General features: G+C 38.5%; 4 protein-coding genes across 5 annotated transcripts; 2 read left to right on the top strand and 2 right to left on the bottom strand.

Annotated features, from left to right (window-relative positions):
- Window positions 1-355: 355 nt before the first annotated feature.
- Window positions 356-940, top strand: LOC120016744 (dirigent protein 1-like). Its single transcript, XM_038869653.1, has one exon. The coding sequence runs from the start codon at window positions 356-358 to the stop codon at window positions 938-940; it is 585 nt and encodes a 194-aa protein (XP_038725581.1).
- Window positions 941-2452: 1512 nt separating this feature from the next.
- LOC119980021 (protein BREAKING OF ASYMMETRY IN THE STOMATAL LINEAGE) lies at window positions 2453-4333 on the top strand. 2 transcript variants are annotated; one of them, XM_038822666.1, is made up of 5 exons: window positions 2453-3135; window positions 3231-3541; window positions 3630-3746; window positions 3824-3978; window positions 4068-4333. In XM_038822666.1, exons 1-5 carry the CDS (start codon window positions 3048-3050, stop codon window positions 4162-4164), a joined length of 768 nt encoding a protein of 255 aa, XP_038678594.1. In that variant the 5' UTR covers window positions 2453-3047; the 3' UTR covers window positions 4165-4333. The 2 variants fall into 2 exon arrangements, with proteins under 2 accessions (XP_038678594.1, XP_038678593.1); XM_038822665.1 differs by having other exon boundaries at window positions 4063-4333.
- A 605-nt stretch (window positions 4334-4938) lies between these two features.
- LOC120016262 (protein MICROTUBULE BINDING PROTEIN 2C-like) lies at window positions 4939-8330 on the bottom strand. The gene is made up of 5 exons (XM_038868946.1): window positions 7990-8330; window positions 7616-7699; window positions 6315-6662; window positions 5837-6055; window positions 4939-5389 (listed from the first exon to the last, which is right to left on the bottom strand). The coding sequence occupies exons 1-5, from the start codon at window positions 8182-8184 to the stop codon at window positions 5189-5191; spliced, it is 1047 nt and encodes a 348-aa protein (XP_038724874.1). The 5' UTR covers window positions 8185-8330; the 3' UTR covers window positions 4939-5188.
- A 3584-nt stretch (window positions 8331-11914) lies between these two features.
- Window positions 11915-13721, bottom strand: LOC120016106 (dof zinc finger protein DOF5.4). The gene has a single exon (XM_038868712.1). It carries the CDS (start codon window positions 13132-13134, stop codon window positions 12223-12225), a length of 912 nt encoding a protein of 303 aa, XP_038724640.1. The 5' UTR covers window positions 13135-13721; the 3' UTR covers window positions 11915-12222.
- Window positions 13722-14357: the final 636 nt, after the last annotated feature.

Raw genomic sequence — 14357 nt, 5'->3', positions numbered from 1 at the left:
CAGTGACTCTGACACACCACATCATATGTTAATATGATGTACTTCACAATCAATTTATGTATTTTTGAAATTTAGATTATAAAATATTTATCTCTATTATCAACCACCTATTTATCATCACCTACTACTAATAGATTGACATCGTCTTATTAATTATGATATACCACGTCAGTATCCATACTCGCCCAAAACCATTCAATAATTTCTCACACATTTTCTCAAATGTGAAGCATCTACATCAAAACACATGACATCAGGATAATATTCAAGGACAACGAAGTTTGACTAATTGAATCATCATACAATTCAAACTAGGTTGCTATGAAACGTATTAACACGGACGCGACCCAATTCTATGAAGTCCAGTCTCAATCTTCTCCATAATTCATCCGTTACCATTTACAATCATGGCTTCCACAACCAAATTTGTGTTTCTCGCAGCACTTCTCGTGCTCTGCTGTTCCACAGCCACCCAAGCCTTGGGCCTCAAACGAACCGCCAACATCCAATTTACTTGCACGAAATTCTTAACGGCACCGACCCAACTGCGGTGCCCGTCACGGCCCGATCTAATTACGCGGGTACAAACCCATTGGGTGCCGTGTTCGGTGCAATCTCCATAATGGACAACCCGCTTAGGACCTCCAGAGACCCGAATTCGATTTTGTTGGGGCGGGCGCAAGGGTTGTACGCGATGGCGTCGCAGAGTGAGGTTGTGCTGTTTATGTCGGCCACGTATTGGTTCACCGCCGGGAGTTTTAACGGGAGCTCGTTTAGTCTGGTTGGGTTGAATCACGCAATGAAGCCGTTGAGGGAGATTCCGATTGTGGGTTGTACCGGGCGGTTTCGGCTTGCGAAAGGGTATTGTATGGTTCGGACTATTGCGATGGACGGGTCGAATAATATAATCGGGTATAATGGGACCTTGTTCCACTATTGAGTTGGAGAGCTACTATTACTAATTATACACTTGGAAATATTTGTCATTTGGTCTGTAATAATGATAAGTTTTTTGTTGATGCCCCAAATTTTAATGAAGTCCGAGATCTTTAAATTTACGCAATAAAAATGTTTGATTGGAAATTTGAGTCCTTCTAAATTTTTGAGATTATTTTTAGGAAGTCATAATTGAAATTTACAATCACTATAATTGTGTACGTCATGAAGGTAGGTCACTATCTTTTATTAAGACATCATATAAATTTATAAATTTATAAATTTATTATTTGGACATTCAATATCGACCTAAACTAGTAAATTAGGACCATCGGACCTGTACGAATAACATTTTTTCACCAGAACAATGTAATAAGGTACTGTGCTCATTCATAACAGTGTAACAACGAGATATCTAGGATTTAAAAGAGAAATATAATTGGGAGAGAGGATTTGAGTTTGGAAAGAGGCATGTAGACCTTGTAGGTCTCTTCTTCACACACTTCTTCTTTTTCTTGTAGGTCTCCAGATCTCCCTATACGACACCGTTGGAGGCTTCAATTTGTTGGTGGATGCCATTAACGATGAGAGATGGAAAAACATGTGAAAACCCGAATCAAAATCAAGAACTTGAGGAGGTTGTGAGTCACAACGGTGAGGCCCATACGAAGGCCGTTGATGTCATTGATTGTGAGTAGGAGGGGGAGAGGCTAGAGAGAGAAAATGAGGAGATTGGTGGAGGAGGAGGAGAGAATAAAGAGGGAGATATAAATGATTTTAAAATTTTCATTTTCATTTGCCTTGGCCTTTATTTTTACTTTTGCCTTTACTTTTTTAAAGATTAACTTTTCAAATTTTTCTGAAATTGCATTGTCAACATGTTTAGATGGCATGCTATGTCATTATGTATATTTATGAAACCTATTTTTATGTATGTCTATCACTACCGCATAGTGTAAATCATTAAGGTAGGTCATTTTTTTTTTTTGGTAAGACACCATATAAAATTATAAATTTGTCATTTGAACGTTCAATATCGGCCTAAACTAGTAAACTCAAGCCATTAGACCCGCAAAAATACAAATTTTTCACCTTAGAACATGATAAATTGGGTCAAAACCTAGCGTACGGCCATAAAGGCCACCCCTAAATCAGTAATAACTTATCAAAATAAAAATATCAATTTTCAAAAACGATTTCTTTTCTCTTACGTGTAGTTAGATATGACATTTAGTTTCTTACACTAAAAGAATGAACATTCAATTTCATAGTTTGATTTTTTTCACCTACAAAAACATATATAAGATGATTGGATATTAAAAAATAGTATTCTAGCCTTCTAGGATCAAACATAAACGAGTTACATTAAAGTCTAACAAATTTCATTAAAAAAATCCAAATTACTTGCTTTGGATGCCTCTTGTGCTATGTTGCGCCACAGGCGGTAAGGCCCAGAAACCCAAACGCACCCGCATCGAATTTTTCGTCCACGAAGTTATCCAACTGCACGGGCGCAATTGCCGTCATAAAAGTCGCAGTTCGGCCCAACTACACAGGCCCAGATCCAACTGCGGCAAATCTCGGGTCAATTTTTATACATTATGGACAATCCAATTAGGGAAACAGCAGACCCGAATTCGGGACTGATCGGGCATGCACAAGGGTGAGATTGTGATCCTCCTGACTGCTACGAATTCGTTCCCCGCCGGGCCTTAAAATGTCTGCTTGTTTAGTCTGTTCGGCTGGAATCCTGAAGTGGAGCCCGTGAGAGAAATTCCGATTGTCGGAGGCACCGGAGTGTTTCCTTTTGCAGATGGGTATTGCTTGGTTCGGACCATTTAATTTTTGGGGTTTATGTTTTTAGACTATAAAATTGGAAATCATTTTATGCATTAAAATGTTTCTCCGTAAATGTCTCTCCATGTTTAAAACCATAACCGACTCATTACTCATCATGGGTTGTCACTGTAACTCCCCAATTCTTGCAAAAACTTTCTTCAAATTCAAATGGTCATTTCCCTCTCTCTCTCAAACTGTTGTGGTAGAGTAAAAGCTTGATTAGAGAATACTAAGCACAACCCTGAAGGAAAAAGAAAAAAAGTACACAGCCAATGGGGACTCCATGGACAGTGACAAGGTCTATTAGATGGAGAATGAGAGACTGGGCATCTTGTTTCTTGGCTTGCAGGTTTCCTTTAGGTAGCTTAGCGAAACACTTGACTTTTGTTCTCCTTGAATCATGTTTTTCTTTTTGAATTTGTAGTTCAAATTAATGTTTTTCTGGGTTTTTTCAGATGAAGATCATTCTACTGCCCCTCAAATTCCAATCAGAAAAATGAATCGACACAAGAATGAAGACAACAGAGGCAATAAGACTAATCACAAAAGACAGTCAAGAAGTATAAACAAAAAGGACAGAGACGGAACATTGGAGACAGAAGATGGGAGTGAAGAATCAAGTTGGCCACATTTTCGAGATGAGGACTATATTGTGTTCTGTTTTAGGGATGATGGTGCAATTGATGTTCTTAAAGAGAGCAGGTCAGAGTCTTTATCCGAACGGAACGATTGCACGAGTACAAGTTTATGGCCATCAAGAAGAAAGGTTAGCAAATTGACACTAGTTTCCATGTTTACAGCTTTGATATTGCATGAGAAAATAAAAGGCCATTCTGTTTTGTTGTTAAAAACAGAGCATTTGCAGTGAGAATGATGAAACGGTTAGTAAGACAAGCCATGAGAACTTATCACATGAAGAAGGGAATGATATTTGTCTTACAAATGAGGGAGAGATCGTTCCTGGTGAAGAGGTATGCTATGCTGTCTATAATGTTTCTCAAGGAAATCTAACAAATTGATTCTATGAATAAACCGACTTTCTCTGTAGAATGGCAAAGCAGACGGCGTTTGCGTAATCACAGAGTCCCCTTCATGTGAAAATAGGAAGAGATTTCAGATTGAGGACATCAAAGTGGCAGTGCCTGTTGATTCAAGTGACTCCAATCAATCTGACGGCAGCGCAGGCTCTTTCTCCTTTCCTGTGTAGGTTAAGCAAATGAGTACTACTTTTAAGTTTTAACAACAATGAAAGCAATTCAGTTTAATTTTGTGAAAAATCCAATGCAGATTAGCCTTGGAGTGGATGGGCAGTCCTGTACAAATGCCGCGGTCAGGGAGCTTTCATTTACAGAAGCACAAGGGTCGCTGTGCGCGTTTTCAGTGTTGTAGATTCTAGTTCTTGCCCTCTCTCGTCTCTTAATTCTTCTTCCCTTAACTTTGATTTCCACATGAACAAAGTCGACATCTTTTTTTTTAATTTCTCTGGAGAATAATGTTGGCAAGGTTTCCTCTTATACTTGGAAGCCCCATTGGGCTTATATGTAAAGTCTGTATTAAGCGTTTAGAGCATCCACAATGGGAAGAATTTGAAGTACTTGAGATGATACTTTCTTGATAAGTTAAGTGTTAGATGTTCACAATGGGTATAATGGAGTGTATTTCAAGTACTTGAAATGTTACTTTTTTGATAAATATAGTGCTACATACACATAATGGGTGAAAAATTACACTTGAAAATTTAGTTGTGGAAAAAGGATACTTGAGAGTTGGAGTATGTATATAGTTGATGAATAGTGAAGAGAGAGGTGATGAATAGTGAAGAGAGAGGTGATGAAAAGGAAGAGAGAGATGATGAAAAGGAAGAAAGAGAAGATGAAAAGAAGAAAGAGATATGAAAAAGAAGAGAGAGAAAATAGAGAAAGTGAGTATGAAGTGTTGGAATGTATGGAGTGTTGATGAATAATGTATATTGTGGGATTCACTCATCCAATTAAATTGTGCCACGTAGGATAGATGAGAAGAGAGAGAATGATTTTGAAGTGCTGGATATTTGGTGCATCACTGTGGATGCTCTTACATTGAACGAGCCATTCAAATTTCAGGCTTTATCAATAAACACTCTTTAATCTAGCTTCCATGAAGAGTGCAGCAAAAACAATCAAATATCTAGAAGAAACTTCACATAAATTCTTTCCACGACTGAACTTGTCTTACAACTTCGAAAGCAGAAGAACAATGGCCAAACATGTATGATCAAACAATGACTAAGCAATCCTGTCTAGATTGAGGTAACAAAACAATTACAAACATGTTACAGAGCCTGGTAAGAGGTATGGGGAACTTATGGGTGATGAAAATAAGTTACAAGTATGAAAACATCACGAACCAAGCAGGCAGTAGCTCCAAAGGGACCTCATGGAATCTCAGTTCTGGGGAAGTCACTGCCACTATGCATACCTTGTGATCTAAAAAGAAATGACTGGAGATGAAGTCTTGCTCGAGCAGCAGCACTAATAGAATCCTCATCTTGTCTTTCTTTTGCAGCAGCGACGGCAGCCACATAAGCTTTTCTTGCTTCTTCCATTTTCTGTATCTCCATGTCATCCAAGTCATCCTGAATCAAACCAACACAGATCGTTAATTGCTTGTGATATAACCCTTCTTATCCCCTCACCTAACAATTTATAACGTTTATAAAAACAAACCATAAACTAAATTCAAGGTCCTTCATCTTTTATACCCTCCCTAATACAGTATGACACAAACTAACTCCACATCATCTTTCGTTTTTACAAGAAAAGCACCAAAAGAAAATGCCTACAGAAACCAATACTGAGGGCATATTATAGCATAAGTTCATGGCAGTGCAAGTACTGTATCTTCCTATCACTGTCTTCTTCCATCAACGCATCCATGTACTGCAACACGCAAGAAAAAACCAGAAGAGAAGAAGGGAAGAGGCAGAGATGAGGGATATAGAGGACTAAATAGAATGATGTGCTACAGAGACAAAGGCATAAGAAACAAAATATACACAGAAGTTTGGATTTCCCGGGCTTACGATGCGAGGAAGATGATCAAAACGATATGGTGTGATGTCATAATCATCAGAATATGCAGTTGAACCATCTTTTGCCAAGCCTTCAAAGACGAGCATAAATGATGAGACCTCCCCTTGCATAGAGTGTAACTCTTCCTGGAGCTTCTCCACTTTCCTGTTAGATGTTGTTGCTTCCCACTGTAGCTTCTCCAGGGCAGCTTGCTTGTCTGCAAGCTTAATCTGCGGAGCATAGACACGTGTCAATAACATCTATAATTTTGATTTACATGGACTGTCCAAGTTCTGCATTCACATACAAAATAGCAAACCTCCATGGTTGCAAACATCAATTATGGTCCCCATGAATCAGAGGGTGATAATATTGAATGAGTCATGAGTCTTTGGTTGTCTTATATGGACCAAAACTAGAAGCGTAACTCACAATGGCCAACAATTGAAAATTACATTTTCCTGATAAACGATGGCAGTGATATAGTACCTTTGCATCAGAGAGTTGTACTTGAGTAGACTTAATTAAAGAGTCCTTTTCTGCAGCCAGGTGTTTCAGTTCGTCAAGTCTTTTTTGAACATCATTCATCTGATTCTTTGAGATCTCTGCAGATTTCAAGAGTTCATCTTTCTCTAATAACTTCCTCTGCAGATCCTCTACTTGTTCCCTCAAAGCAACCAACTCGTCCTGGTCCTTTTCTGAAGTCAAAGCTCTAGAGGAAAATATTGAAAAACTGTCAGCATCATGATCATTGCTAACAGTTTTACTTAAGTTCCCTTGATCCTTTTTCTTCTTCACAGGAATGGAGTGAGCTGCATTCCTTCCTTTAGAATCCACCTTCAACACACAAGAACAGCAATATCAACAACTTTGGGTTCACATGCTACAAATCATATTTCAAAAACAAACTGCATGGTATTGGTATGAGATGACAAGTTAAAATAGCAGTATCAACTGAGTAACCCTAGGTTTGATAACCATAATATATTGAAGCAGTTAGCTTGAAAAATGAGTTAACTGCAAAAGGAAAACTTCATATAGAAAATCCAAGATTCTTAAGTGAAACCTAATCCTAGTTTACTTTATTCTAATTTACAAAGAATTCTCAAGTAACTTCAAGAACACTAACCAAACGTACACAAAACCCCAATCATGTTTGGAAACCATCAATAACAAATATGTCTGTCTTGCAGACATAATTTTGCCATTAGAAAGATCATATAATTGCTTTTAGTTTCCGGAAATATGGAGAAGCATTACTAAAATGACATTGATAACTATTGATAAAAGGATGCGCCAAATTTGCTCATACTCATAGACATACTAGTTTTATACTTCATGATCCTCTCATTAATGTTGTCCGCAAACTGCAACAATATAACATACACTTTTCTTCATTTCCTTTTCTTGTAATTTATTTTTGCTTACTCCACCCTCTAGTAAGGTATCAAAATCCAATGAAAGATCCCATTAACCCCATTTTCTAATAATATGTTCACACACTAGCAGCACCAGTTATGGTAAATGACCTCCATATCAGTAATGTTTACTTATCCACTGGCAAATTTCCATGCATTGCCACGATATCTCAATCACAATATCACATTAAAACTTCTGCCCTAAGAGTCAAGAAGGATACATAAATTCCCAATTACTTTTGTATGAGGGCAAGCTATCTCAGCAGCATCAAATAAATGGAGCATTGATATCCATCCCAGGTGTAATATAACTAAAGAATCAAGCCAAAAACACAACAATTTACAAAAAAAATAAATAATAGTAAAACTTACTTTTCTGTATAAGGATTCCCTCGAAGGAGTCTTAGTGTAAACCATCGAACCACGCCGAGTAAATGAACTGCTTGTTTTCCGATCCTGACCAAAATCAGAAGGAAAAGCACTCAATAAGTTGAGAATTCTGAATCACTCATTCAAAAAAAATCTCAATCGTTGAATAAAACAAAGAAGGATAGACAGTGATTCGTTGTCAATCCTTCCGAGCTCTTTGTCCCCAATTATTTCAGAAGCAACACAAAAGCCAACTAAGTTCAAAATCGACAAACCAGAAAAGCAAAAACCCAAACCAATTGGCCCAAAGATCCAAGTTTGGGCTTCAAGAAAACAAATGCACATATTAAAGAAACAGAGGGAGGGAGAGAGATTACGATGAGGGACTGGACGAGAGGGACCATCTCGACGAGGTTATTGAAGAGCACCCGATCGAAATCTCCATTCGCCGCAAGTGACGAATGATTTTGCAGGTGAGTCAGGGACGAGTCGTCCTGGCCGGACAGCCATGATTTTGTATCCCCGAAACCCGAATTCTCTTGCAAATCCACATAGTGTTGCGGATCATACATTATTACCGCCTACCAAATCAAGTTCTCGTTCAACTCTCCAAGAATGTACAGGAGAAATACTACGAAACAGGAAGAAACAACAGCGAGTGAGCGACTGAGAGAGGAGCTGCAGACTTCAATGGAGACTTGGGTTTGAAATTCGTATCTGTATCACCAAGACGGACATCGAATTTTACCAAAATACCCTTTTATTTCAATAACCGTTGGGAGTTGTTTTCTTTCCCCTAATTTTGAACCTTTGGTTTAACCTTTTTTTTTACTTGGTTATTAATTATAGGAATCAAAACATTTACCAGCAAGAGAGATAAATATTTATCTAATTAAATCAATTAAAGTTAAAGTCAAATCAAAATATAGAGAAATTCTAACACCATTCCATTAGTGAGTCATATCATATTAGCTCATCAAAATTGGCTCCAACTCATTGCCATCCACGTTATGAACCACTTTCCTTTTATCAGTTTCTCCTAACAATTTTAAGATAATCAACGGTTGCTTTTGCTTTCACTTTCCACGTTTCCAGGCAGTTTTTGTCATAAGGGGCTGTATATCACTATATTGCTTGTTTGCTTAAATAGCAAGGCTAAAGTGATGAATTGGAATCTGACATAAGATCTTTAAGAACACAAAAGGCTAATGGGCCGCAATATCAATCGGGCCAGTATATAAAAAAAGTAGCTTTAGTCATATCCCAATTTTTTTCAAAACACTCCGTCAACTGATTTTTATAAGGGGTTGTCGATTTAGATTGGGGTGTCCTTAGAAAAAATTAGGGTGTGATTAAAACTAAAACTACCCATATAAAAAACATTAAAGCCCAAATAAATGGGCCAAAATGTCAAGTCCGGCCACTATCTAAAAAGGACTAAAGGCCCACTGGCGAGGAATCGGAAATCTTGGTTGTCTGTGGCTAATGGCTATTAATGAAACGACAATTCATGAGAACCATATCAAAAAAAAATTTTCGGTTGAACCGGCATGGGAGTCCAACCTGCATTGCAGCTTTTGGTATGTATATGTGAATGTTATTTTCTATATTACTAAGATGTATACTCACTCTCCTAAACTAAAGAGACTATGGATTATAACAGTGGGAGAAACGAAAAATAAGATATTATTTGACCTAACAGAAAACGGTTGAAAAATCCATAGAGTTATCTTAAAGTGGATAATATGGCAAAAATATGTAGGGAGATTTTATCTACACAGCACAAAAACACTATCTTTACATAATTTTTAAATTTTTTTGTAGTTTCCATGAATATTCTTGTATAAAATGACATATTAACCCTTAAATTAAAATTTTAAAATAAATTTTTTTACTTATTTAATTTAAGAGAAACTTAGATAATCAATCTTATAATGTAACAAAAATTTCAATGTCCACCTTCGGGGACTCACAAAAGAAATCGATATCGTCGATGGACAACGCCCGTCGGAGTTTGGAGTATGTGAGGCACGGGATAGAGTCAATTGGCGTAGCCGTGGTAGTGTTTATTGCAAAACTATCTACTACCATAAAAGTCAAACCTTCTGTTACAGATTTGATTACGAAACTAACTACCACCTCTATTAGTACAAGATCCGGTGTCAATGACGATTACAAGCTAGGTAGTCTAATATTCTCTTCTTTCTTTTGGAAGTCGACGTCACTACTTTAAGCCTTCGAAGTAGTCCAAGTAAGTTCCGGTCGTATTCGGGGCACTGACTTTTCCTTTAGCCCGTGCAACCCCTTCCAAAGCAAGTAATTTGATTACTTATTGAAGTGATTCTAGTTTGTTGGTTATTGTAAGAGTCAAAGTTGCTTTCTCTTCCCATTTGTCTTGTCAGTCTCTTGACCAGATGCAAGAAGATTGGGGAAGAGAGAGTTCCGGAAGAAGATGAGAAAAATAAGGATTTTTCTTTCTTAATTAATAAAGATTTTTGACTTTTAAAACTTTTAATTTTATTTCTGGCGAGGCACATTTCTAATATTTTACACATTAAGGATAAATTGATATTTTCATTATAATTTTGTATGTAAACTTATAATTTTTTGATGTAAACTTATCATATTCAAAAAGTGATGTAAACATAATATTTTTGTGGTGTGTAAATAAAATTTTCCAAATACGTATCGACGGCATAAAAAAGAAATCTTAATTTGTTAACAGAGAGGACAAGGAATGGAAGCATTAATTAATTAGTGAACGATTGCGTAAATGGTGGTAATGTCAAGTTTGTTTCCTGTGTGACCACTTGACCTAACAGGGCCATCCAGAATCCAAATCAGAGCAGGAAAACTATGACTCCTTCCTTCCTTCCTATTATATATGCAAAATTAAGGCTGTTTTATTCATGAAAGACTGATTCCCACTTTCTTGATCTATTTTTAAATCTATTATAAAAAATAAAAAAATCTTTGTATCAAATTTGTATATTACAGGGGCTTGACATTAACAATTAGGAGGACCACCATGTGACAAGCTTATGTGCCATTCATTTTCAATCACGATCCATGCCTTGCTGTTGGGTCAAGCCATACAAGAGCCCACTAATTGTTATACTTTACGCTAGGCCCACTTATTGTTGGGTCCTGTATTGGTAGGAGACTAGGAGGAGTATATGTTGGGCCCATATATCATGGGCCAGGCCGGCAGGCCCCCATCAAAACAGGTTCGATGAGAGCTCTTTCGTTTTTCTTCGTTGGATTTGGATCCAGATTAATGAACAAGTTTGAAAACTAATTTTTGGTTCACTTATCTTTTAACAAGTGCTTGAGCTGGCATGATAGTTGAAAGTTGAAACAGTGCAATCTTTGCCAGATCACAATTCTTTAAAGGAACAATTCAAAGCTCTTAAGTCTTACCTTGTTTACCCTAATTAAGGATCCATCCAAAGTCCAAAGCCGACACCTTATCTACTCCCACTACGATCAGTCAGCCTACCCATCAAATAGTGGAAGCCATACATTGCAGTATCAAAGCACCACACACACACACATATTATATAGGAGGAGGAGGAGGAGGAGAAGAAGAATTCTGTGAACACTGAACATAGTGGCATGGGTAACTCACACTTATGTTCTTGCATGGTGGGACCACAACACCATCAAAACGACAGAGGGCTCCTTGTAGACCCACGCCAAATGCATCACCACTTCCTCACATGCTTTATGGACCCACCTCCATCAGTTTACCAGTAACTACCACCCACCTAATGTGGGTCCTCTGTTGACAAGTCTCCACGTCATCAGAAAACTCTCACCATTTCACATGTCCATCGATCTACCCTGTTCAGCACTCAAAATATTAGAGAGAGCGTCGGGACAAACCGACTTTTTTTCCGACCTTAGTAGCTTTGTCCTCAAATTGTATCTTCCAATAATAAACCAACACGTACGAGTCTACAAGATTAAGAACCTTCCCTCCGGCCTCCCCCCTATCAACACTGCCACGTGGACCATAATTACGCATGTGGACAGCCGGACACCCAACCCCACCTTCACTATCACCACAGGCTCAAGGCCCCCCAACCGACTAGTACTCTTCAACTTAACACAGCACGCATGGAGCGATCGTCATAATCAGAATTCATTCATCACTTAACAGTCATCACCATTATCTTCTTTAATGACGCGTTTGCATGATAATGTCCCCTTTCAGACGACATATTAGGCATTTTTAAGAAAGGAATGATAAATTAATAGAAGAAAATTCTAAAATATAATGGCAATGGGGAACGAAGCAGACAAATTAAACACTCTATATTTCCTCTATATATTTATCAATTTAACTCCAGATACATTTGAAGCAAAGCCCCCAAAATTAAAATTAAGGGAGCAACCACAAAATAAATAAAAGAAAATACAATAAAAAGTCAGTTCCACTTAAATATCGAATCCAAACCCAGACTAAAATATCAAAATAAAATAAAAATTTACAGGAAGCAAGAGTCATATTCATATTTTCATCTCTCCCCCTTTTTTTTGGAATTTTTTTAGGTTTTTGTTTGTCTTTTGTTGTCAAGGACTTAAAAGAGGTACGAGATTTTTCATTTTTAAGGGAGATAGAGATTATTAGGTTGATCTTGATCAGTCCACTGACTCTGATTCCAGTATGCATGATCAACGTTGTTAGGAATATCAAACAAACCTTGATCTGTACTCCCCTGCCAATCCAACGATCCAAATTGATCACCATTCCCTGATCTATTCTGCAAGCCTGATAACTCAACGTTAACAGTCTGATCGAACGCTCCCCCCATCTGCAATTCCTCCCCACCAACGCTCATCATCTTCTGCTCCTGCTCGTGCCACTGTCGGTTCTGCTCCAGCCCCTCTTGATTCAGTATATTCCCAAATCCGAACGACAATTGCTCGTTCGAAGACGTAATCAGGCTCGTAAAGCTCCCCATATCCGTGAAGATCCCACAGTCCGATCCATGCTCCAGCAACGAAGGCTCGAAACCGTTAGGGTTTGCATTAGTGAAGAATTTAGGCTCCGTGATACTGTTGTTTAACAAATTATTGGAAGGAGAGCTCGCAGAAACGGCCTCAATTGTGCTCGCAGTGGTGGCGTTCGTGACGGCCGTGAGGCTAGAGCTCTCACTGCTAGAATGAGAATTATTCGAATTGCCCTCTTGTTGCTGTTGTTGCTGTGCCCGCGGTGGGGAAGATGCGTTGCCAGAGGATGGCTTGGCCTTGGAGCGTTTCGTCTTGCGGCAACCACCACCGACGGGGACGTTACGGAGAACGCCGCCCTTAGTCCAGTAGCGCCGACAGCTCTTACAGAAGTGGCGAGGCTGCGAGAGGTTGTAGTTGTTGTAGTAACAGAATTTGGTGTTAAGCGAGTCACAGCGTGGGCACTTTAACGCCTGGTGGTTCTGCGGCCGTAACCTCCGGTCTCCTCCACCACCACTGACGGCGCCAAACAACCTGCCTCCACCTCCAATTGAATGGATGTCTTGCATTTCTAAATGCCACCCCGGTTCGCTCTTAAATTGTTCTGAACAGAAATTCGCGAACTCTGATCTTTGAAGAGGCTATAGATTGAGAGTAATCCACCAGAATTTGATTTGCTTGCATTGGCTTGATAGAAAAGGAATTCAATTACAATTCACTCACACCATAATGTGAACGAGCGTCTGTCTGTTAGAGAGTGTGAGACAGACAGAGAGAGAGCAGAGAGGGAAGTGCATTTGATGAACTCAAGCAATTATCCGCCTTCGTATCTTCTAGGCTTCTAGCAACAACATTTTTCTTCTTGTGACCAAATTAGCCTCCTAAAAACAGAAATATACAACTCAGTCCCTCAGGTACGTGAAAGTACAGCGGTAACCCCGGTGATTTAGAGCGTGATATAGGGATCTTCGGAAGTGTTGACGAGGGAGAAGTTGAACCGTACGGCCTTAGAGGGGCGATCATGATCGCACACTTGGACGGCAGAGAGATGGGTAAAGTTATTCTCCACAAAATCAGCTTGTCGAGTTGTCGGCCATCCCAGTTAATCTGGTGAGTTAAATCAGTGTCCAGTACAACTGGTCCAGGAGCTGCCACGTAGCTTTTTGTTCGTATTTGTGAGTTGTCAAAAACTCAAGATTTTGTTAGCTCACAGTATATAACATGAATTTATCTCAAACTCTGGTGGTAAGTGGCAACTCTAGTACAAATTCCATTGGATCTCATCATATTAATGTCTTAAATATATTGGGGAGAAAGTTATATACACTCTACATTCTTTAGATATGATTCAAAACTTTTGAGATTCACCTCTAACTATATAGTTAATGCTAGCAAACCTACCGCTGACGAACTTTTATTAAATTCATTAACCACGTAGTCACGTGCACTAACGTATCTGTTAAAAGGATAATGTTTGAGACCATTAAAAAGTGACATTCAAAAGACCCTCATTTAATGTGAAGTGGGTCCTACAAATGCGTTTTTAATCGATGGTTATTTTAATGTCACATAGATTTGAGGGATTTTTAGGGGTTAAATTTTGAGAGTCTCTAACATTGTCCATGTTAAAAATGCATGTAAACAAATCAAAAACGACATCGTTTTTTACAGGTATGGCATGTCGAGAGTAGATTACTTATATTATGTGATGGAGGTGCTTTTGAAGAATAAAGTCACGCTTTGAACTTAGGTTCAAGACGCGAACCATATCTCAAGTGAATTATATCAAACC

This window comes from Tripterygium wilfordii, chromosome 15 (assembly GCF_013401445.1).
Source record: "Tripterygium wilfordii isolate XIE 37 chromosome 15, ASM1340144v1, whole genome shotgun sequence".
NCBI classification, from domain to species: Eukaryota; Viridiplantae; Streptophyta; class Magnoliopsida; order Celastrales; family Celastraceae; genus Tripterygium; species Tripterygium wilfordii.
This window is presented reverse-complemented; position numbering and strand designations above follow the sequence as displayed.

Excerpts from the sequence above, each read along its gene's own strand:
- LOC120016744 (XM_038869653.1), top strand. The coding sequence starts at position 356 with ATGAAGTCCAGTCTCAATCTTCTCCATAATTCATCCGTTACCATTTAC.
- LOC119980021 (XM_038822665.1), top strand. The coding sequence starts at position 3,048 with ATGGGGACTCCATGGACAGTGACAAGGTCTATTAGATGGAGAATGAGA. Across the intron at positions 3,136-3,230 it reads GGCTTGCAGGTTTCCTTTAG|ATGAAGATCATTCTACTGCC; the intron begins GTAGCTTAGCGA and ends GGGTTTTTTCAG. Across the intron at positions 3,542-3,629 it reads TATGGCCATCAAGAAGAAAG|AGCATTTGCAGTGAGAATGA; the intron begins GTTAGCAAATTG and ends TGTTAAAAACAG.
- LOC120016262 (XM_038868946.1), bottom strand. The coding sequence starts at position 8,184 with ATGTATGATCCGCAACACTATGTGGATTTGCAAGAGAATTCGGGTTTC. Across the intron at positions 6,663-7,615 it reads GGGAATCCTTATACAGAAAA|GTGGATTCTAAAGGAAGGAA; the intron begins GTAAGTTTTACT and ends TGTGTGTTGAAG. Across the intron at positions 5,390-5,836 it reads TTGATCATCTTCCTCGCATC|GATGACTTGGATGACATGGA; the intron begins GTAAGCCCGGGA and ends GGTTTGATTCAG.
- LOC120016106 (XM_038868712.1), bottom strand. The coding sequence starts at position 13,134 with ATGCAAGACATCCATTCAATTGGAGGTGGAGGCAGGTTGTTTGGCGCC.